Below are 23,962 nucleotides of genomic sequence, written 5' to 3'. Positions count from 1 at the left end.
TATTAGGTGTTTGCACTTTAAATATTGTAAAAAATGAAACGTGTGATTTGGTCTTGAGAATACAAGAGATTGTATTCATTTTCTACATTATTTAATTTCTAAATTATCCCCTTTTATAAAATCAAATATCTTTTTAATATTATGATTCATGTTCCACTGTTTCAAATACAGTGTACAGTGTCTTCATCCTGAGGGCATCTGTCCCCGTGTATCCATCATTACAGTGAATATTTACTTTCAGCAAGTCTGTATGTAAATTAATGGCTGTTACTGTGGACTGGAAAATAAATACGTTGATTTAAAAGGTGAAACAGCATGTTATGAAGGTTCTGCTGCTCTTTTTTTTTTTAAACTGTGGTTACTGGGAGCAACTTTCATGATGATTTTGAAGTGCTTCTGGCCATGTATGTTTTCCAGTGTTTTCTATTCAGGTGGATAAAAATTGAGGTATTCTGATATTCACTAGTGATTTAGAGATTTTTGATCTTCAGAGCTGTAGACTGAGCAAGACCTTTTTAGTATAGGATGGAGCAGAATCTGTGAAAAGAGAAAAAAGAAATACATCTCAGACTTCAGCACAAATAAATGCAGCCCTTAGGTAGAAAAAGCTAGGTTTGGTTTCATTTCAAAGGTACTCTACAAATGATCTCTGTGCTATCTTTCCAAAATTCTGCTGGCTTTTATTATACAGAAGATATTCCTTCTCCTGTCTCCTTTTCAAAAGCAAGTACTGGCATAATCTATAGCACAAAAGTTCAGAAGCTGGAAATCCAAGAGTGATTCGTGATCCAACATCATCATAAAAAGCACAGAGATGAGTTTTGTCTAGGAAGGCAGAAAAGTGTATCCCTGAGCTGCTTTGCCCCAAAGGAGCATAAAGCTGGCATGTACCTGACAGGACCAAATGCAGGTTTCAGGCATCCTGGCAGACATAAGTGTGTAAATACAATTCCATCACTACATATTTCGTAAGTATCTCTAAAGCCAATATGATCTCAACTTTTCCTCCATTCCTTCTCTCCGTTTTAAACACTGTTGCTACCGTTATCAGAATCTGGCACTTTTATAGCAGGCTTTGCTTTAGAATTAGGCAGCTTGAATACTCAAATGTGCAGCTTATGGACATTAAGGAACAAAAGTCCAGTATCAGAACATGGAAAGTATACTACAGCCACATCATGTGGCCTTTCTTTACATATCTTTTTATGAGGTCTTGTAGGACTACTATAGAGTTCATTTACATGAAATGTAAAGAATGAAAAGAGACTGTACGATTCATTACACAAAAATTAATTTCTACGCACCAACTCTCAAGGAAATTTTAACAGTCTATAGGGTATTTTGGCTCACAGGAAATTTTCCCTTTGTGTCCTAACATTTTTTACTAAACGAGACTCAAGACACTGACAGTTACTTAATTATGGTAAATCTAAGACAGAATAGCAGAATAAAGTAATATGTAAACTTTCAGGTACTGTGCAATAAGGACAAAAGCAGATTTTTTACTACAATAATTTTATGGTAGTTGAATAATTAGTGCATTGAAGTAGGTACATTGATGTAGATACATTGTTAAAGAATGTTCTATGAATGAGAAGAGCATTTCATACACACACTGTGGTTTTTTGAGGAGGAGAAGCATTTCTGCAAGAATTCAAAATCAGTAATGCTAATTTCAAGAGAGCTAAGAAAATCTGGAGAATGAGGATAGTCATTGCATACATTATCATTAAATTAAGATTTATGCATGTACAAACACACCTCTATTTTTTTTTCAGTATCAAGTATTTTAGTTAAAGTGCAAGCTGTTAACAGAATACATTTGTCATTTTCACTTTTAGTCTTATTTATACCATAACAGACAATTACAGTTTAAGGATATAACGCTTGTACTCTTAAAAATTCATGTTCCCAATATGTGTCTGCAGTTATATCCAAGATAGCTGGAAGTTTATTGCAAGTTAACACATACCCCTTTCCTTTAGGTCTTCAATGTATGCTTTCATAAACTCTTTCTCAAATTGCTCCCGTTCACGTTCACTTTCTATAATTTCTTCAGTGTCCTCACATACAATAGTTTCAGCTGGGCTGTCCTTGAGACTTATGAATCTAGAGAGATAAACACAAGAATGTATGGAGCAGGTTTACGAACACCACTGGACAACATAAATGTTTTACAAGTTGCTACTACAGCCAGAAGGAGAAACGTAGAGAACATTTTCTCAATTTTTTGCATTATGACATTTTTAGAATCCATCTATAATTAGAAAGTTTTCAAGTGGCACCTTCTCTGTACTCTCCATATAAAAATGATCAGATTTATCTTTTTGCCTGTCTACAGAAATCATTCTTTGCAATAACAGCTATATTTGTTTATTGTGGAACTTCTGACAGACTACACTGTAATTTCACATCTGTTGATGAGAATTATGAACTCCATTCTAGCAACATTGCCCAGCAATCTAGAATTTTGCCAGTATCACTTAGCTGACAATATGTATCTCCACTTTTCAGTTATTTGTTATATTACTTCTCTTTTACAATGCATGACTGGACATGTATTATGTTGTATTCGTAAATTTCCTAAAGCTGCACGTTGTTAGTGAAAAACTAGATGGTTAAATAAACAACTTACATAGTGTGTAAATTAAGTGCACAGTATTCTGAAAATGTCTGATGACGTTACTACACCAAGAAGGAAGAAAAAAAAAAAAAAAAACCGCAAAAAACCAATAATTGTTACTTTCCAGAGAACAAATCACAGCTTTCTAAAGTCTCATGGATTTCTGTAAGTCCGTGCACAATTGACCTTGGATGGCCAAGTGCCCACCACGCAGTTCTCTCGCTCCCCTTCCTCAGAAGGACAGGGGGAGAATATAAGATGAAAAACTCATAGGTTGTAATAAAGACAGCTTTATGAAGAAAAACAAAACCCATGCATGGAAGCAAAGCAAAGTGAATATTCCCTGCTTTTCATCAACAGGTGATGTCCATGAACTTCCTGGCAAGAAGGGACTCAGTATGCATAACAGCTGCTTTGGAAGATAACAAATGACCCATATCCTTTCTCCTAGCTTTTATTGCTGAGCATGACATCATATGGTGTGAAATATCCCTTTGGTCAGTTTAAATCATGTATCCCAGCTATGTCTCATCCCAACCTTTGCTTATCCTCAGACTACTGATCCTTGTGAGGGTGGTTTGGAGGGACAACCTCGATACTGTGGCAGCACTGCTTAACAGTAGTCAGAGACCTTGGTGAACACACCATTCTAACTACAAATACAATGCCAAGCACTCTAACGACTGCTAAGGAGAAAGTTAACTCCATCACAGCCAGACCTTGCATAGAGTTTCAAATGGTTTCACAGTCAAAGACCCAAATATCACCTGCAGAAATGAAAGATCATTGTAATTGCAAAATAAATGGCCCTTTAGTCTTATCCCCCATGCAGCAACAAGGTGCTGTTCCACAACAAAGCATGCATGAACTACTAAACTCATGTGACACTGTTCAGTCTTTTAACTGGCCATGTCTCCCACTCCTAGTAGAATACTTTTGACAGCACAGAGCTTATGAATACCTAACTGCCACTGGTCCCACACTGGGGCACAGCTTTGCCACTCCAGAGGTAAACCTGCTATGACCAAGTCTGCATAGAATAGCATTGTAGGTATACAGATGCACAGGGTGGAAAACTGGCAGATGAAAATCAGAATGCTGCAGCTCCTCTGTGGTTTCCAGTCTCGCTAGAGCCTCCATAAGGGCTTGAATATGAATTATGTCGGAATTTCACCATCAGATGTGGAAGAAACTGATGCTTGTGAAAGAATTTCTCCTGTGTGCATCTACCTTATCTTCGTACATATTCCTTTCTCTCTCACTTTTACTTACTTTAAACCTGTGGTTGACTCACAGACAGCTGTGGGTATCTCAACCAGGTCATCGCCACTGACCACTAGCAAACTGAGCTTTGTCATATTGACCAGAGCTCGTGGAAGATAAGTCAACTTGTTTTTCTGTAGGAGAAGTGTCTGCAGTTGATCTAACCTGTAAAAATGTAAAAGATAAAGATAACTTAAAATATTTGTTTCAGACAGGAGCATCTATGCAAAACAGCAAGGCAGACTTAATCTTGTATAAACGAACAATTACATGCACCAGCTTTGCCTTCTCAAAAATTACTCATACCACACTTTTACAAGCTGTCATCAACTTTAATGGAAACTTCCAGTCATGGTTCATGGTTCATTATAGATATTAATAGCATACCTCTGACAAATACTCAGAAGCATGCCCAACATAAAAGGTTACAAAAATTACTGTGCTTTCATACAGAAGATGTTGACAGAATATGATATAAAGCCCTACCATGTGTATCCCAGAACTAATGAAAAACATGGGTCACCAGCTCACACCTTACCCATATGCTAGTTTCTATGAACTAGATACAGCTGTGCTAGGCAGTATATTCCCATCTATTGTTTTTCACTAGTAATTAGTACTGTGGGGACCAAGAGAAAGACCAGCTCCTGGTCATATGGTTCTTGCAAGTTGTCCCACTGAAATCAATTTAATGACAATGTTTTGTGGAGGAAGGCATTTGGCTTATTTTGTTTTATTTCCCCTGGCTTTTCCTAATGCAATAGTAGTTTGTGGCCAGCATTTTTTTCTTGGAGTATATAGAAGACAAAAAGCATAGCAAACTGATGAAACAAGTTTCTCTCATTTGACCAGAAAGGTCCATTCCTAAAACACTGTTGCAGGCTACCTCTTACCAGGCCCATATGGTTTCTTTGAATTCAGGCTAAGGCTTCAATTTACTGCCAACTCATCTTTTTTAATCACAGAATTCATTATAGTTCATTGAGGTTCTTCAACACTGCAGGCATTGCAATAGTGAATCTGAATAAATCTGTTTATTGGGGTTGGGGTTATCCTGATAAATTCTAGTCTTCAGAATACACATAAGCCCCAGAGATCCCAAAATTCAAAATCCAAATTCAAGCAAACAAAACCTTATTTCATGGCGTCTGGTTATGATGGTTTAATATTGAGGCTGGCAACTCAGTACAAAATGGAGAAGATGAAATGTAGGAAAGGAGTATTTTAGAGATAGAGAAATATATATAAGTTACAGGAAAAAATGACCCTCAAATTGAGTGAGTATTCTCCCATAAAATAAAAATATCCTCTTAGAAGCTCTTTGAAGTTAATCAAATCTCTGCTCAGATCCCCTGGAAGAAAAAAAATGGCAGGTTTATGCTGTTGTGGCTAGAACGGGTGAAGTATTAATACAAATTAAGACTTCAGCCCTGCTGCCAGAGAGATCTGTGATTACACAATGCCCCAGAAAAGACTTTTTACCCAGCAACAAAGGTCTTGTGAAAGTTAAGGTTGAATGAGTTTTCTGTGAAGTTTCTTCTGCCTCAGGGATTTCTATTCCCATATCAATAAATAATCCATTTTTTAAAAAACAAACTTCAGTTAATATGTGTTTTGATTTACTTATGGCTATGTAAAGTTTTGTGAAGTAAGTTACAACAGCATGCCAGAGTGAATAAATAGGTCCAGGGGTAAGAACAGTGTTTTCTCAGGCTACTAAGTCCCGTTAAAGGGATCAGAATGATTTTTTTTTTTTTTTTTTTTTAATTACTTCTAGTGGATCTCTAAGTTGAGAGACTGAGTATAGGTAGGAGGGGAGGACTGTCAGAGTTTTGGTTTAGTTTGTATTTTTTGTTTGTTTGTTTTTCTTATCAATATTTTTCTGCTTTACTGCCAAAGTTTATCAGGTTCTTTCAGTAACTTAAATATGCTCTAGTCCATCTTTTCTTCCACCCCACCTACCCTCCAGAAATAAACTCTTGCCAGCTCTGTATGGTGAGTCCTCTTTGCTGGAAATGGGGCAAAGTATGCCTCATGGTCTTCCCAAATAATAATGCCTGTATATAATGACAAATTATCATGTACACAGCAGAAAATATAATTAGTCAACTGAACAGTAGAGGCACTGGCTGTGCAATCTGCCATCAATGAGCTAGAAAATGTAGTTTCTGTTCTCTGACATAGTTGACCAATAGTAATGGTAAAGCTTACATGCAAAATTATCTGATGCATTTCCAAATGTGATTTTTTCATGTGATTTTTCATTAATGGTGTCCCTTGGAAGCTTGTTACTTTCTAGATTTGCATTATGGTTCACAAGCCTGTCAATGAATTAAAACATAAACTACCTGTCTATGTCTTCCGGGAGATCTTTCAGGTTGTTGCTGCTAATATCCAACCACTGCAAATTAGACATCCGGAGTACACAAATTGGAATAGAATGGAACTTGTTTGCTGACAGGTCCACAACTGTGACTTGTTTCAGGTTACTTAGCTAGAAAGAAGTGGTGCTTTATTTTAGTTACATTTTGCAAATACAAGAAGACATTTAATTCATCAAACATTCTTATTTGTCGCAAAGCACTTAGAAAAATAAGAACTGCATTATTTTTTTACTCAACTTTTTGCCAGCCCTATCTCTTAGTCATCATTTTATAGGAAAAAAAGGATTTCAGAAATAACTACATCCCAAAGTATTTATCAACTTGCTAACCCTGTCATGGTTTTGAATCAAATTTTCATTCTAAAAAAACCTATAGGGCCAGATGACACAAAGACTGGAACCAGACAATTACTTGCTTCCTTCCTAGGTTACATATGAACTACAGTCTAATGTGAAAAAACATAGCTTTGATAATTAATAGATGCCAGCTTACCCATCTCAAATCAGAGATTTTATAACTCAGATCAAAAATACATGGATATCCTTTGCTATAACTCTGTTATGCACTGACAGCATATTGTTAGCAGACTCTTAGGAAACTTCCAGTTTAAGCAAACAGAAAATTTGGTCCAATATTTTTCAAAGATCTTAAAAAAATATATCTTCCATACTGCAAACTAAATATATATTAAGTGCACCAGAGCATTTTATTTGAATATTTTTCAAAGGAATTACATTTTTAACTAATAAACCTTTAGTGCAATGAAGGTTAACTGCAAATGTGAAATACACCTGTTAAAGAAATAAATGGGTTAAATAAAGCTCTCTGTGTACTGAATCAATTATTTACACTACCAGTGTTCATAAAACCATGCAGCTAGCTAAAGTGAATGTCAAAGAAGTACAAATGTTAACCAGAATAGTACTTTAGAATGGAAATTATGTCTCTGAGCTTCTAATCATTTGTCACCATCATGATCTAGCTCTATAGAATCTAATACAAAAAAGAAAGTAGGAAAAAAATAATTGGCATTTACCTGGAGGTAGAAAATAATTAGGAAACAAAAACCTCAATCCAAATATATTTTACACTTCCAAAGTGAGCAAAATGTAAGCAACAATGTAAATTATGAAAAAATAGAAAGCAATAAAATACATTCTCTATCCCTGTTATTATTGTTGTTGTTATTATTATTGTTATTTAAGAATCAAGTCTTGTTTTCTTATGTTTTATGGCCAAATTTTTTGTTACTGCAATACGGCCAGACTTTGATCTTACTTTATCCTTGCCATTTTACATTTTTAAATCCACAGCTTGGTGCTGTGTCAGAGCCAGTTTGGTTTGGGGTTTTTGGGCAGTGTTTTTTTTGCATGTCGGGGCTTGGCTTGATTGGTGTTGTCTTCTAGATATAACCTCTTATTTCTGCCAGACCTTAAAATTTGGGAAATCTTTTCAGGGAGACTTACTGAAGATATCGTATTACAAATGACTACACAATTAAGTTTATTTTTCAAAAACATAATAGAGGTTCATAGTTTCTAAAGTCAAAGACATAATTTTGAAATCTGCCCACCGCTGCATTAAAACAGCCTTAGAGAGGCATTACCATGGAAATGTCTCCATCCTGATTCAGAACAGGTAAGCACACATTTTATTCTGACACTTCATATTTCCAAACCATTTTGTCATTTTGAGTACTGACTACTAGTGATGAACACTCACTCCTACACTGTAAATTTTCTAGATACTGAATCTTTTTTCCAACAACACAGAACCTTCCTTTGCACAAGGAAAGCAGAGTGACTCTTCTAGATCTTTGCAACGAGAGAATAGAGGAAATACTTGGCAAGATTTTTACACTGAATTTACTTCCTGATTTCAAATTACTGTCAAAATTCCAGATTCCAAGCACGTGTTTCAAGTTGCTCTGCACTCAGAACAATTTACTAAAACTGCTGATATGCTACTTTCAACGAACTACCCACAAGGAATTTAGCAAGCACAGAATTTAAACAACGTCCCACAGGCTTAAATGCCACCCAAAATGTTCTCAAACCATACCCAAAGCAGAAAAGACACAGTCTATAAACACCAAGCAGCAGATTATTTTAAAACAAATTGACATCACTGTTCACTCAGGTTCCTAAACACTTCACTTTCACAAGCAGTCACCCGTCATGCTGAAACAACTCGGTAACATTAACACTAGGTGGTAAAATGGTATTTCTTCAACCACAATAACCAGTTTTGGATGTTTTCCTAAGTGTTTTATTGTATTAAATATTAAAACTAACATTAATATAGCAAATTTTGTAATAAAGGTGTTTCTGCTGTTTTTCATATCGTATTGAAAACAGAATGTTTTAATACTTGATTAGACGAAAACCTACATTTTTCAGGAGGTTGTACTCCATAAAAGTGTACCAACAAAATATAAGGCCATATAAATTTTGGTTCAGCATGCCACAGAATATATGGAGCCATGATTATATTGTGCAAACTGCAAGTCCTTGGTACTTGTTCTTTTAGGATGATATTTAATAAAACCTATCAATTTTCTATATTATGTTGAAACCTAATAGAGGTTTTATTTAATCTATCTCTGATAAGTTAGCAAAAAACACTCATGATGTACGATGCATTGGAAATTACGGCAGCTATGTATATTTTCTAAAGGAAATTGTGTGTATTTTATTTCTTCTTGAAGGACTGATGGATTTTTGCACATTTTATGACATTTCATTTTCAAACAAGCTGACTCCCTTACCATTTTTACATTATAAATTTATTTTAGCTTGATGTTATTTTTGCTATTTTCCTCTATTATGTGACTTTGACTCAATCAGTATGTAGGCTTTATGCTAGTTCCATTTTTAAAAATAGCTATATTTGATAGTCTGGCTACCTGGAACCACTTATTGTGGTTTTTATGTTTAATCACTGTTGTAATTTTTATTTGACAAGCTGCCCCATTTTGTTTATCTTAGTAAGTTTCTTTATAGAAATAATCCAGATTACACTGTAGAACTCCACTGCTTCTCTTTTCCTATGACAGTTAAACCTTCAGTTGAAAGTAAAGGACACTATGCCCTGGGCTTAACAGGTTTTTTGATTAATGGGTGTGGTTTTATTTCTGTTCTGCTTTTTTGCCATGAAAGGGATTTACTGATAAGGTTGCATACAAGTATATCATGAGTTGCCTACTACTAAGCACTAACAAATGAAAAGGTGTAGATTCATGTCAAGCCTTACCACAAAAATATTGTATTCTTCAACTACATGTAAATATCCTGTGACAGAAAAAGCATCCCATCAAAATCAATATATGGCAAGACATAGAAAGCATTAACATGGAAATGTCTATCAATCCATTACAAATGTGCTTTTGCCCAGAAATTTCAGACTCTATGAATTCAAAGAAAATTTGTACCACTTTAGTAGGATCAGGTTATTGCATATGTTGTCTCCCAAAATGCATAGATCGGCACTCAGAGTCTTGTTGGCTCGCTGAAAGCAGTATGGGATGTGTGACAGAGGAGCACCCTGGGTGTGAACTGCATAGTTGCCCACTTGGATCTCCTGCATTCAAACAAAATCCTGAGCTTTTCTTTCACACAGCTGTAAGTGTAACCTCTTCTATAATCTCATTGACATTCCTGGAGAAAAGCACCAATTAAAGAAACATGGTACAAACATCTTTAGAGGCAGAAGATATTTGTCATTAAGACATACGTGTATATTTATAGTCCAGTCCACCATCAGACTTCCAGACCAGATACTTAAACTTGAGGATGCAAAGGTGTTTAACAGTCAACCCCATCCCTTAGTAACAGCATACTGTTCAGGTATTTTGTGACAAAACCCTCCAAAGCATAAAAATGCGCTACTTGAAACAGCATTTCATTTGGTGGTAAAATGATAAACTAAATCCAAGAAATGTACGTATCAATAGAAGCAAGTATTCACCCAAATGGCACTATTCTGATATTACAGTGCTAAAATCCTATATCTTTTGCAGAGTTAATCCACAAACAGATGCTGTTATTCTGATGCCAAACTGTTTACTCGGAAGTTTAACATTATCCCCTTTCATCTTCTGAGCGTTACCATCATTCAAACACCTAATGTTTAAAGTCTAACAGAGGAATTACAGCTACGATGATCTAAGCATAAAAAGTTCATAGAAAGGGACTTTGCTTTTTATTAGAGCAGTTTTTTATACACACAAACCTTTCAGCAGGTCTGCAAAGAATTAGAAAGATGGCTGCATATGCAATATTCACAAAAATAGTGGATATTCATGATTCACAGGTGACTGAAGAACCATGTAGCAATAACAGCAGGACTATCTTTGTATAGTTAAAATCCCTAAATATGTGGATCATGTGTTTAAGCATAGGAGTTGTTCCATGCCAAAAGCTGAGTCACGCACATGAAATTAATTATCCTAGGCTGAATCCAAAACAAGTCTCTGTATCAAAAAATAAATTTATATTCACTAGTTACATTAAATTTTCATAGTATTACTGCCACAGGTACACACAGTCTGCTTATATTATTGTTGTTATATTATTATTGTATATTATTGCTATCATAAAATCTTCTCATTTTCAAACCTCCTAAACTTGTAAATTAAGGACGCATGTTAGAAGGGAAAAATGGGCTCTACCAAAAGCCTATTATATGTTTATCAACTTAAGTGGATCCAGTAGCTCACCTTGGGTGCATGACCTTCATATGTTTTAATTAAAACCATTAGAAAAGGAAGAGCAGCAATATCAGCAGCAACAAACATTAACTAACATCTCCAGAAAGTTTGGGTTGGAATACATCATAAGACCCTTTTAAGATATATTCTGTTCCTTCACCAAGAGATTACAAAAATTATTCACTTTCTCAACAGAATAGAGACAAAGCTATAAACTTATTTTCATTTCTGCTCCAAGATGCAACAACAATCGAAGAGATACTATTCAAATGGTACCATCTTAATTATGATTTAATATATACAATTATTCTGTTTGCCATGGCAATACACTGTAGCTTATGAAGTTATTCTTCTGATTTTAAAAGCTGAATATGTTCATTTGAACTCATTCTGAAACCCAGAGTAAATTACTGTTTGCAAAGGGAAAACACCCAAAAGAGAAGGAAATTTTTATTCTGTAGTAACTCAAAAAAGATATTATAAAAAAAGATGACAGCAAAAATAAAGAACTATAACACACTGGTTGATGTTTTTGTTTTACATTGATAAAACAGTAGCTATTCCCTTGAAAGAAAAAAATACCAAGCATATTTGAAGAGTTAGCAGAAGAGAACCAGGTAATATTGACAGAAGCAAAATAAATAATAAGAAAAATGATACGAGAAAAACATTCTAGTGAAGCTAAGAATGTGGTCCTATGGCTCTAACCTATTACAATAGCACCATTTTGATGATTAATGATGAAATAATTTCACCTCATCTATATTGGTACTGGCAATGACAACAGCTTTCTATGCCAGATTGAACAGATATAGCCTGATATTCTTCGAAACAAGACTTTCATGGAACCTCAGCCAGAAATGAGCTTGCTTGTAAATGTAAGACAGAATATTAAGGGGGAAAAGACATTCTGACTCCAGCAACAGAGGTCAGAATATTTGTGATCTGTGAGCTTATGATACCAGGAATTAACACCTTCCTGTTCTTTTGCTTTAGAAGCAGGAACGGTAGATCTTTTTGCCTTGACATGGAGTAACTTCACCGAGATGCGCAGGAGTCTTGCCTGCTGTGGTGCTGGCACAAGCAGTTTGACAAGTACCACTAATTGCCTACCAAGTAGGAGAACCCTGAAACTTGGAACTGTATTTGTCTGTTCTTGAAGCAGGAGTTTCATAAAGAAAAACCCTGAATTCTGGAAAGTCAAAATGGAGACATATCTGGTCTGGAATTAGACCTTATCTAGTTAAGCAAACTGTTGCAAAATGTCTGTCATCAAAATTATTTCTCTTGTAATACCACAGACCACTTGTACGTGACACTGACAGTACACAAACCTACAATTAAGAACGTTCCCAACAACTAAACACAACAGTTTACAGCTTTGTGGCTTGCTAGGGTTATAGTAAACTTTCCCTCCTCTTCTTTCCTTTCTCATAGTGCTGATAGATAGATGCAGTGCCTTTTTACGTAATTTCTTTGAGGTGGTGACAAACCTAATAGGAAAAATTCTGAGTTAATGGCTTCCCAAAAGATTCTTTCCTTTCTAGACTGTAACAAAGTTTCTAGGATGCTTTACGTCTCACTCTAATACATGTAAAAATTAGAAATATAGCTAATTTTAGTATAAGATTCAGATGTGGGAGAGATCTTTTCCTGATCTGGACGAGAAAGCTGAAGAATGGCATATACATTATACATACACGTGGATTATTTGCACAAATAGGCATTTTGCTACTTTCTAAGAACTTCATGCAGTTAAAGGCATGAGGCTATGACTTGTGGATTTTAGTGATTCATTGCTATTTTGCATTACTCCATTCAGGCTGTGCCCAAGTCACTTGAGTGTGTCCAAGTCACTTGAGTGTGTCCAAGTAATTTAAGGTATTAAATTATGATTGTTCTTGTTAAGTGTCTGCTAATAAAAATATAACTGACGACTTAGTCATATACTTACTATGAAAGCCTGTAATGATGCTGGGCTTTTGAGACTCATTTTATGACAAGAATTCCCCATGCTGTGGAACTGTCAGTTGCTGAAGGGAGCTCCGAAGCTGATCTTGTCTGCAGCAGAACAGCACATCGTGGTGCACTGAGGGTTTTCCTGAGGCATGGAAATGACCTGCCAGCAGCTCCCTCATGGGAGACACTGTCAAGACCTGGGTGTTGCCAGAGCAATAGTGACCACCCCCACACCTGTAAAGAGCAGCCCAGGAGCTCGGGGACCAGGGCAGGCAAACAGGGCATGGCACATCAGCCAGAGCGTGGCACAGCAGTTTGTACAGCAGGTCTCAAGGGTGGGCGTGCAGGGAGGGTGTAGTCACCCTACCATCTCAAGAGAACCTCACATGGTGCCATTATTGTGGGCACTCACCTCAGAGTTAAAACCAGTGTTTCTACAGGAAAAGCCCCATGGGAGGTCTGATACTTTCACCCAGATGACATAAGGAAGGAGACATCACTACAAGTGGTAGGTTGTAGTTAGTGTCTAGACCCTTCTCATGCTAAAATGTAAGTACTTGAAAAGATGTGCACAGGCTGGTGATGTGCAACATCAGGTGGCCGAGTTGCAGGGAACATCTAATGGGCTGCACAGTAATAGAAGTGCCAAGGCTGAGATAGATAATTGGTTTCAGAACCATATGCCAGTGGCAAACACTGCAGAGAACAAGGCACCTTGAACCCTGGTGACCCACAACAGTGGGACTTGGCTTTGGTCCCCACTTTCTAGCATTGCAACAAAACAAACATATATGAAGCTTCAACAGATATAGACACCCATGAGGAAGGTGTGCAACAAGAAATGATTGCAGCAGTGCACAGTGGATACCACAAAAAAGAAATGACGAGTGCTCATGTTGAGTGACTGTCTACTAAGGAAGACTGAGAGACCCATCTGCCAGCCTGACACAGAGTCACGAGAGGTTTGCTGTCTTCTGGGAGCTAAGGTCCAAGATGGTGAAGGGTCTGAAGTACAAACCTTATGAGGAGCAGCTGAAGGAACTGAGGCTGTCAGGCCTAGAAGAAAGGAGACTGAGGGGAGAACCTATCACGCTCTACAACTGCCTGAAAGGAGGTTGTAGCAAGGACAGTGTTCATCTCCCAAGTAGCAAGTGATAGGACAAGAGGAAATGGCCTCAAGTTGCACCAGGGGAGGTTTAGATTGGATATTACAAAAAATTTCTTCATGAAAAGGGTTGTCAGGCATTGGAACAGGCTTCCCAGGGAAGCAGTTGAAACACCATCCCTGGGGGTGTTTAAAAAATGTGTAAATTAGGTTCTGAGGGACATGATGTAATGCCAGTGTTAGGCTAACAGTTGGACTCAATGATCTGGAGGGTCTCTTCCAACCAAAATTATTCTATGATTCTACATTGCTAAGAGGATGCCACAACTTGTCAGGTGCACAGGCTATTATCCATTGCTACTCTTTCATGTGGACGTGAATTATATCACAAGCCAGAACCTGGACAGAATCAAGGAAGACCACAAGGCCTTGGTGTGAAAGCAAAAAGTATTGGTGCCCAAGTTACCTTTTCTTTCATTTTACCTGTTAGAGGAAGGAGTGCAACCAGAAATAGACATATAATGAAAATCAACTTCCAGCTTTGTGGCTGGTGCCATCAAGAGAGTTTTAACTTTTATGGCAATCAGATACTCCACAATGACTATAGCCTGTTAGGGAGGGTTGGGATTCACCTGTCTAGACAAGGCATGAGAATCTTTGGCAGCATGATGGCCACCTTTGTAAGGTGGGCTTTAAACTGAAGGACTCAGGGCAAAGATCAAAGTGGTAGTGCTCATGACATTACAACCAACTGAGGAATAAGCCAGGCCAACCAGAACAGTGGCAACTGTTCCTTAGCTGCCTCCCAAGAAGAAAACCAGAAGACCAACCACTTGAACTGTAGGTATACCAACGCACACAGCCTGGGGAACAAACAGGAGGAACTGGAGCTCCGTGCACAGTCAGAAGGTTATGATATTATAGGAATAACTGAAACACAATGGGACAAATCACATTACTGGAGGATTGCAATGGATGGTTATAAGCTGTTTCGTAAGGACAGGCAGGGAAGAAGAGGAGGAGGACTTGTACTTTATGTCAAGGAGAACCTGGAAAGTACAGAAGCCCACTACAGTGATTGTGGAAGCCCTATAGACTGTGTTTGGGTCTAGATCTAATGGGACATCTCGAAGGGGAATCTTACCAGTAGACATCTGCTACTGAGGTCCAAACCAACACAGTAAGGCTGATGAAGTGATATTTGAGTCACTTAAGCAAACTTTGTGTCAATAGAACCTGCTTCTCATAGGTGAATTCAACTACCCAGACATTTGCCAGAAGAACAATAGCAGCTCACATGTCATCCATCAAGTTATGAGAATGCATAGACTATTGCTTCCTCATACAAATATTAGATACTCCAACCAGGAATGAGGCAGGGCTGGACTTGCTACTCACAAACCAAGAAAACCTGCTTTGTAATATCTCTGTTAGTGATGACCTTGGCTGCAGTGATCACAATATTGTGGAGTTTGGGATCCTGCTGAGCACTCTGAAGGTGAGTACTAAGACAGACATTTTAGATTTTAGAAGAGCAAACTTCAGCTCACGCAGAGCTCAGCTGGGAGGGGTTCCATGGGAAGATTCCATGGAGGATAAAGCAGTTAGTGAGTGCTGGGAGTTTTTCAAGAATGCTCACCTGGAAGCATAAAATCAGTTCATCTCCTTTAAAGGTAACGGAAGTACATGGAGCAAGAGACCCTCTTGGCTTAACTGTGAACTTCTGAGTCTGCTCAAAACCAAAATAGAAGCGTACCAAAGACAGAAATATGGACAAATAACTGCTGAGAACTATGAGGGCATTGCTAGAGTGTGCAGAGTTGCAGTTAGAAAAGCAACAGCTTAGCTCAGGTTGAAATTGGCCAGAGATGTCAAAAAGAAGAGTTTATAAGGAAAATATTACAGGAGCTCAACTCCTGCAAATCGATGGGTCCTGATAGTATCCACCCAAGAGGGTTAAGAGAGCTGGTTGACACAGTTGCCAGGCTACTCCACATAATCTTTGAGAAGTCGTAGAGACTGGCATATGTCCTGGAGGACTGGAAGAAGGTTAATGTCACCCCCATCTACAAGAAGGGCTTAAAGGAGGATCAAGGAAATTACAGGCCCATCAATCTTACTTCAGCCCCTGGGAAAGTTATGGAACGAATCCTCCTGGGGGCAATCACAAGTCAGTTTAAGCATGTGACTGGGAATAGCCAGCATGGATTCACCAGGAGCAAGTCATGCTTGACAAAACTGATCCCCTTCTATGACAAAGTAACACGTTTGCTTGACATGGAGTGAGGGGTGGACATTATTTACCTGGATTTCTCCAAGGCTTTCTGTAGGGTTTCCCATGGCCTCCTCCTAGGGAATCTGCTGTGTTACGGTCTAGACAAGGCGTCTGTGTGGTGGGTGGGAAACTGATTGACAGGCCACACACAGAGGGTGTTGGAAAATGACTCCTTTTCAAACTGACTACTTGTCATGAGTGGGGTCCCTCGGGGATCAATACTGGGTTCAACACTGTCCAGCATCTGCATAAGTGATCTGGACAATGGGATCAAGTGTACTCTGATGAAGTTTGCCAATGACACCAAACTGAGTGGGCAAGTGGACACTTGAGAGGCGAGAGCCCATGTAGTCCCTTCAAACCTACTATTTTATGATTCTACAAATTTACAGAGACCTGGAGCAGGCACTGGACACATTACAGCCTTCCAATAATACCATCCAGCACATGATCTTTGGTACTGCCCCACAGATGAAAACACAGCAAGCCTGCAAACCTCATCTGATTTTTACTCGTAGTTCTTCTAAGTTTTTCGTTGATTGGTTTGGGGGTTTTGTTTGTATGTTTATTGGGGTGTGTTTGTTTTTTCCCTTATACACTAATGAAGCACTTGTTGAAATCGTCTTTATTTTTAAAAAAAGTCCTGCATGGAAGTGGCTAGCCCGGTACCCAGTGACTCAGTGTAGTCAAGAGGTTCCTATATTTCAGGCAAGCTTCTAGGTCTAAATTACATTGGGAGTTCTTCCATCAACTCAAGAGTACCCCAGGGAGAGGTAGGCACAAATACAACTAAAGGCTTGGTCTATAATGCTCCCTGAGTGGATTACTAATTTTGTTCTGTGTCTCTTAAACAACAAAGAAATGGTATCTAATAAAACCAGTCATGTGGCCTGTCCCAGTGTAGTTTACTCAGAAGATAAATTGTGTAGAATCAGGTTTCATGGTGCTGAAACAATGTAAGATCAGATATATTTTACACTTTTTCTTCTATGTCCTTTATCAAAACAAGTAACTTCCAAAGAAGTATTTTATTACTCAGTCCTCTTCAGATTGTGTCCAAGCAACTTATCTTTGCTTAGCTACACATTACTGCCAGAGACATATGTTCCCCTAGTAATTTTTTAATGGTAAACAACAAAAAACTTCTGCATATTTGTGTATATCATGTGCAATGCCAGATAATATTTTCTGTGAAACTGACATTTCACAAATACCTATGTAATGCTTTGAGCATATAAAAACATGAATATAACAAAGAAAGCTATGACTACTGAACAAATACTTAGGAGTTACATTTATTATTAACAGCATGCATCTAAAACTGTCAAGAATTCCACAACTGCAAGTAAAATCTAATATGGAGAAGCACAAGGTAATACAAGAACAGTGAACTACACACATTTCTTAATCTGACTGAAACCTGGGAAAAGATGGAAAGATGAAAAAAGTAACTATAACTCAGTGAAAGTATTGTGTTCCATGTGCAGTAGTGGTCAAAAAAAGCAAATAGTTGGAAATATGTATAATGTGGTATACAATAATTAACCTCAAAATTCCTTACCATTAAAGAAAATAATTGTACAACTACATAGAAAACAGCATACTTCTTGTTAGTTTTTCTCAAGGAAAAAATACAACAGTAGATGAGATTCAGAGACGAGCAACAGTCATTAACTGCGTGAAAAAACTTAAAAAAAAAATTGTTTGGCAGTAGTTCTGAAAGACCTAAATCAAGATTAGGAAAGACTATAAAGATTAGGACAATTGAGTAAGAAATGGTAAATTCACATTACATTCTTCCTTCATGATACAAAAGGGACATAACTAAAAAACATTTCACTTCCCAATAAAATGAAACCTCTATGCAATTAGGCTATAGGTTTTGCAACAATAACATATTTTTCAGTTTAAGAACTTTGCAGAATTCAGAGGAAGCTGACATTTACACAGATGATTAAAACCTCTATTTATATGTTACACTTCAAACAAGAAGAGTTCAGATGTTCAGAATATGGTACAAACACCTCACTGACATTCTAGCAGAATAATTCTGAACATTCTATATTTAGCTTTGCTAATTGAGATTTCAATGGTGGAAACTGCTAAAAGTGTATTATAATGCTAGGATCATTATTTCTAAAGCATGTAGTACTGAAAATAAAGCTCTGTGATGCTGTGCTGTACAATCATATATTGAGAGATCTCTACTGTGCAGTTTTGATATCATTAATAGCCACGACAAGCAAATGGAAGAAAGCAAACAGAAGCACAGTGGCAAGAAGTCAGTTATCAAGGTCAAAAATATGTCAGAGGAAGTAGGACACAAGTTTCCTGATTTCCAGTCTTGACATACTAAGGATCTCTCCAGGTGTGTATTATGAAACGTCTCAGGCATGTATCAAGAATTTATTTGATTATGGTAGTGAAACTAGTGGTGATTTAGGATGCCGTATATTTTTTATAATCTCTAATTTCTTCCCTTTTTAAAAAAAACATGCTCTAGCATCCTACAGTTCTGAAGCATTATGTTCGGTCTTCGAGTCTAGTCAACAATTTTATTGCCTTTAACCAATATTTCAAAGAACATTTTATATTAGTAACCTGAAGACTTGGAGCCAGCTTCTGAGAACAAAAAATATTTCAACCATACTAAAAGAAGTTTGGGGTAGCCTGGCCTCTTCTTAACTATCTCCCTGTCCTTCATGGAGTGTATTCAAAGAGAAACCAAAATAACAAAAAACAAACAAACAAACAAAAGCCAATCAACTAAACAAAACCACAGACACACAAAATCACAAACAAACAAAAATAAAACAACCAAAACAAAACAAAAGAAAACCACCAGTAACAAAGGCAGGAAAAAAAAAGAACAGATCATGACATTGTGATGCCCACATGGGATCCTGACATACATATCTTCTGATTAATTGCAGCCCCTCTGCCACCATGATCACACAGGTCTGACATAACTTTTAACTGCTCAGCTCTGTATTTCAAGATCAGACAGAATAACATCCTCAGGACAGTTTGGCAACCAGCGTATGCCGCCTGACAGGATTGAAGCCTGTGTGTCATAGCCTGGGTGTCAAACCCTTAGCAGCTGTTTAGTGGTGCATACTCTCCTCACTCATATAGCCAAATAATTGTGCATCGTGTAACCAGACACAACCAGGGGAAATTCTGTCACATAGTCATACACACTCTTCACAAAAAAACTACATACAGGCAGGCATTGACCATATATACCCAGCATCCATACCACCCAGGTAAACTGATATGTGTAATCTCAAGGTTGTGGTCAAGAAGTTTGGCAGATCGGGATTAACAGTATCATCTTAGATTAGTCCAGAAAGCAACTGGCCAATGTGGCTAGAGTAATGCAGGTGATGGGGAAACAAACAAAACATATATCACTTAAATAGGAAGAAAAAAGTTACCAGAACCAATTTTTCAAAGAAAAAGATAAAGGAGGTCTGAGAAATTTTATTCCTGCAAAGCTGCATTTACACCATAAAGCATGAAGTTACTTAAACCTTACCATAACCTTTGTAACTTGTTTTTATTGTAAGTAAGATTACCCAACTCCTTCTAAACTCAAGCAGTAGTAACCAGCTTTATGACAAGCTATGACAGTGAATCAGATGGATAATCTAAACAACAGGTGCAAGAGGTGTCTCTTTAGTATTCATTCTGAGTTTTCCAGATGTTAATTTGTTAGCTGAAACTCGTGCTTTGTGTTGCAGTTCAGAAGCATGACAGAGACCCAGGCTTGTGAGCCAGCATGTTCTCAATAAGAAAAGCAGGAACCACTGGGCCATATACTCCACTAATTCTCTTGCGTCTTCAGCATCACTTCCACTTCACACTGGATATAATTCTACACTTCTTTGCCCAGCACTAGCAGAGCAGAGATCTTATCTGACTGAGCTCTATATGAGACCAAAAAAAAATGGATAATATCTACTTTCAACTGATAGGAATGACTCTTGTCTTTATGCCTTTCCCTCTGATCAATGATGATGAATAAAAATTGCAGTCAGCCTTACCAAATGTTGTTTACAGCTGTGAAGAGTTGACCAATGAGGTAGCTGCTTATAATTAGTTAACAACTGATAGGATTTGTTTCAGTAATAAATTACATTAATTAACATCAGTTAGATTCTCCAATTTTATTATTCTTGCAGAATAAATAATACCTGTCATTAGTTGCACTTTATGAAAGAGAGGGATCTGGGGGTGTTGATTGACAGCTGGCTGAATATGAGCCAGCATTGTGCCCAGGTGGCCAAAAAGGTCAACAATATCCTGGCTTGTATTAGCAACACTGTGGCCAGCAGGACTAAAGAAGTGATCGTGCCACTGTACTCAGCACTGGTGAGGCCACACCTTGAATCTTGTACTCAGTTTTGGGCCCCTCATTATAAGAAGGACATTGAGGTACTAGAGAGAGTACAGGAGCCTGGAGCACAAATCTGATGAGAAGCAGCTGAGGGAGCTGGGGCCGTTTAGCCTGGAGAAAAGGAGGCTGAGGGGAGACCTTACCACTGACTACAACTACCTGAAAGGAGGTTGTAGCATGGAGGGTGTTGGTCTCTTCTCCCAAGTAGCAAGTGACAGGGCAAGAGGAAATGGCCTCAGGTTGTGCCAGAGGAGGTTTAGATTGGATATTAGGAAAAAAATTTTCACAAAAAAGGTTGTCAGGCATTGGAACAGGCTGCCCAGGGAAGTGGTGGAGTCACCATCCCTGGAGGGGTTTAAAAGGTGTTTAGACGAGGTTCTTAGGGACATGGTTTAGTGCTAGAGTTAGGTTGTGGTTGGACTCAATGATCCTGAAGGCCTCTTCCAACCAAAATGGTTCTATGATTCTATGAATAACAAATAACTTGCTTTTCTTTCCCTTCACTTACAACTCATTCTGACCCTCATTGATTCATGCATGTGGGCACCAGAGACATTTTTATTTAAGTTAAAATATGCAAATATGATAGTGCCCTGTATTTGTTCTCCTCTCTGCTTCTGTTCAGTAGTTACATAAAATCTGCTCCAGATTATCTCGCTGATGAATTGGAGGTATATAATCAGGATATTGAAGCTTATTTTGCCATTAGACTTTGAGATTTCGAACTATTTTCAGAGAAAGCAGAGCTGGAACAGTACCAGATACTTTTTCATACCATTGAATTATTTTACAATTAGATTCATGCTTTTTGTAACAACAAAGCTGTGTTATCGTGTTCACAATATGCCCCTTTGCTCATTGTTAAGTCTTTGCTATGAAACTGCTTCTCTGTCATTCCCTACTACCAAAAAAAATATAAATCTGACTGTGAAAGGTGATGTTACTTTTATTGAACTCATGTGAAAAGTAAAGGAAAGGTCACTGGCTCCACAGCCCTGAGGTGGGATTAGACTGTTTCACCAATGAAGTGGGCTGTTATTATTAGCTGCTGACTTACTCTGATAGTGAAGAATTTTTGAAGTGATGCTGTATTAATTAGCAGACTTTGGAAGCACAGTGTCAAGAACAGGATCAACTGACACACTTTACTGTGCCTAACTGCATAATCCTGTTTCCTAACATAGACCCATGCCCTTCTTTAGCCCCTTGTCTATTAAAACATTCATGTGAGTTCCTGCAGCAGTCAGGCCTCTGTGAGTCTCCTCTGACACCTAACACCTTTGCACCTGCTCTTTTGGGTTTCACACCCTTCCTGCTAATGTTTGATGTTACAACTTATGCCAGTTCTATAAAGCAGCTGTTGCTTTGCATGGATTGACAGCACTTTGGTCTGCTGTATCGAAAAACAACTCACCCTGAGCATTAAGCAAACTGAAAGAGAATACAAGCACTGAGCAAAGAAGGGCAAGATGAAATCCTGTCTAACAGAAATGCACCAAGTCAAGCAATTGGAGGAATATTTCTGAGACTAAGAAATGTGTACATAGAAATGCTGGTCTGATTCAGGTCAACTGGACTTTTGCCAATGATTTAAATCAAGAATTTTGCCAGAGGTTGGCTTAATGCTATTGGCTTCACAGTACCAGGCTTATTACACCATTCCTCTCTGCTTTGTGGACTTGAAAAGCCCATACAAATAAAATTCAGTTTTTAACAAATCATATATGTAAGTCCTTTGTAACTTTCTAGAAATTCTACAAATGTGAAGATTTTACAGGTCCTTTATGATAGTGATTAATGAGAAAGAAAGAGTAAGGGTAAGTTCTTCTGGTGCCTGATGATCGTGAAATCCCTGGAAAGTTAATGTCCTGTACATCCCTCTGATTGCGTCGTTTCAAAATTGTTACACATCTATAAAAACAACAACAACAAACAAACAAACAACAACAACAACAAGAAGACATTGGAAACAAGCAGGTTGGGAAGTCTGCAGCTTTGAAGAAAAACATGCCAGTAGAGTAACCTGTCATTTAACAGTTCAATTGAGACTGCAGGTGTCCTTCCCGCATAACCAGGGTATGACTTTTAGATGTGTGAGTCACAGATCGTAAAGACAAGTTACATGGAAATTCTCAGGGGAGATTTATACGAATTCTCATTGCACTTGCATAGAGCGTTGTCTCTGCTCTTCCTGCTAAATATTTTTCTTTGCTGAATAGGACCAATCAGTGAAACAGAACCAGACCAAAAGATATTGAAAACTTTCCAGCTGTTAAACCTCAGTTTTAAAATGTCTTTTGAAACTGTATTAATGTATAACTTATTTATGTCTGTTCTGGATACCGCTGTGTTTGAAAACCTTAGGAAACTAATGTTAGTGCTTAGTAAAACTCTAATCACAGCAGGGTTGTTTTATTTTAGGACCACATGAATGGAGTCAAATCCACTTGGCAATGCGTCACAAGTGGTGTTCTCCAGAGCTCAGTATTGGGACCAGTTCTGTTTAATCTCTTTATCAATGATCTGGATGAGGGCATTGAGTGCACCCTCAGTGAGTTTGCAGACGACACCAAGTTGGGTGGGAGTGTTGATCTGGTGGAGTGTAGGAAGGCCATACAGAGACATCTGGACAGACTGGATAAATGGGCTGAGGCCAATTGTATGAGGTTCAACAAGGCCAAGTGCCTGGTCCTGCATTTGGGTCACAACAACCCCAGGCAGCGCTACAGGCTCAGGGAAGAGTGGCTGGAAAGCTGCCTGGTGGAAAGCGATCTGAGGGTATTTATTTACAGCTGGCTGAATATGAGCCAGCATTGTGCCCAGGTGGCCAAAAAGGCCAGCGCCATCCTGGCTGGTATCAGGAACAGTGTGGCCAGTAGGACTAGAGAAGTGGTCGTTCCCTGTACTTGGCAGTGATGAGGCCTCACCTTGAATCCTGTGTTCAGTTTTGGGCCCCGCACTACAAGAAGGCTGCTGGAGCAAGTTCAGAGAAGGGCAATGAAGCTGGCAAAGGGTCTGGAACACAAGTCTAATGAGGGGCGGCTGAGGCAACTGGGGCTGTTTAGCCTGGAGAAAGGAGGCTTATCACTCTCTACAACTACCTGATAGGAGGTTGTAGCATAGAGGGCAAGCAAGTGACAGGATGAGAGGAGATGGCCTCAAGATGTACCAGAGGAGGTTTAAATTGGATATTATGAAAAATTTATTCATTGAAAGGTTTGTCTCAGTCATTGGAACAGGCTGCCC

The 23,962-nt window shown here is 38.1% G+C and overlaps 1 protein-coding gene across 1 annotated transcript in view; it reads right to left on the bottom strand.

Moving 5' to 3' along the window:
* Window positions 1-487: 487 nt before the first annotated feature.
* Window positions 488-23,962, bottom strand: part of LRRC2 (leucine rich repeat containing 2) — a gene marked incomplete at its 3' end in the record, with an annotated part of 59,771 nt that continues 36,296 nt past the window's right edge. The window contains exons 5-8 of the mRNA XM_080362409.1: window positions 6,235-6,380; window positions 3,896-4,051; window positions 1,973-2,109; window positions 488-537 (exon numbers count right to left, since the gene is read on the bottom strand). Of these exons, the coding sequence (XP_080218535.1) occupies window positions 488-537; window positions 1,973-2,109; window positions 3,896-4,051; window positions 6,235-6,380 (489 nt within the window). The remainder of the gene's footprint in view (window positions 538-1,972; window positions 2,110-3,895; window positions 4,052-6,234; window positions 6,381-23,962) is intronic.

Source organism: Nesoenas mayeri (assembly GCF_963082525.1).
Source record: "Nesoenas mayeri genome assembly, chromosome: Z".
In the NCBI taxonomy this organism is placed as follows: Eukaryota; Metazoa; Chordata; class Aves; order Columbiformes; family Columbidae; genus Nesoenas; species Nesoenas mayeri.
This window is presented reverse-complemented; position numbering and strand designations above follow the sequence as displayed.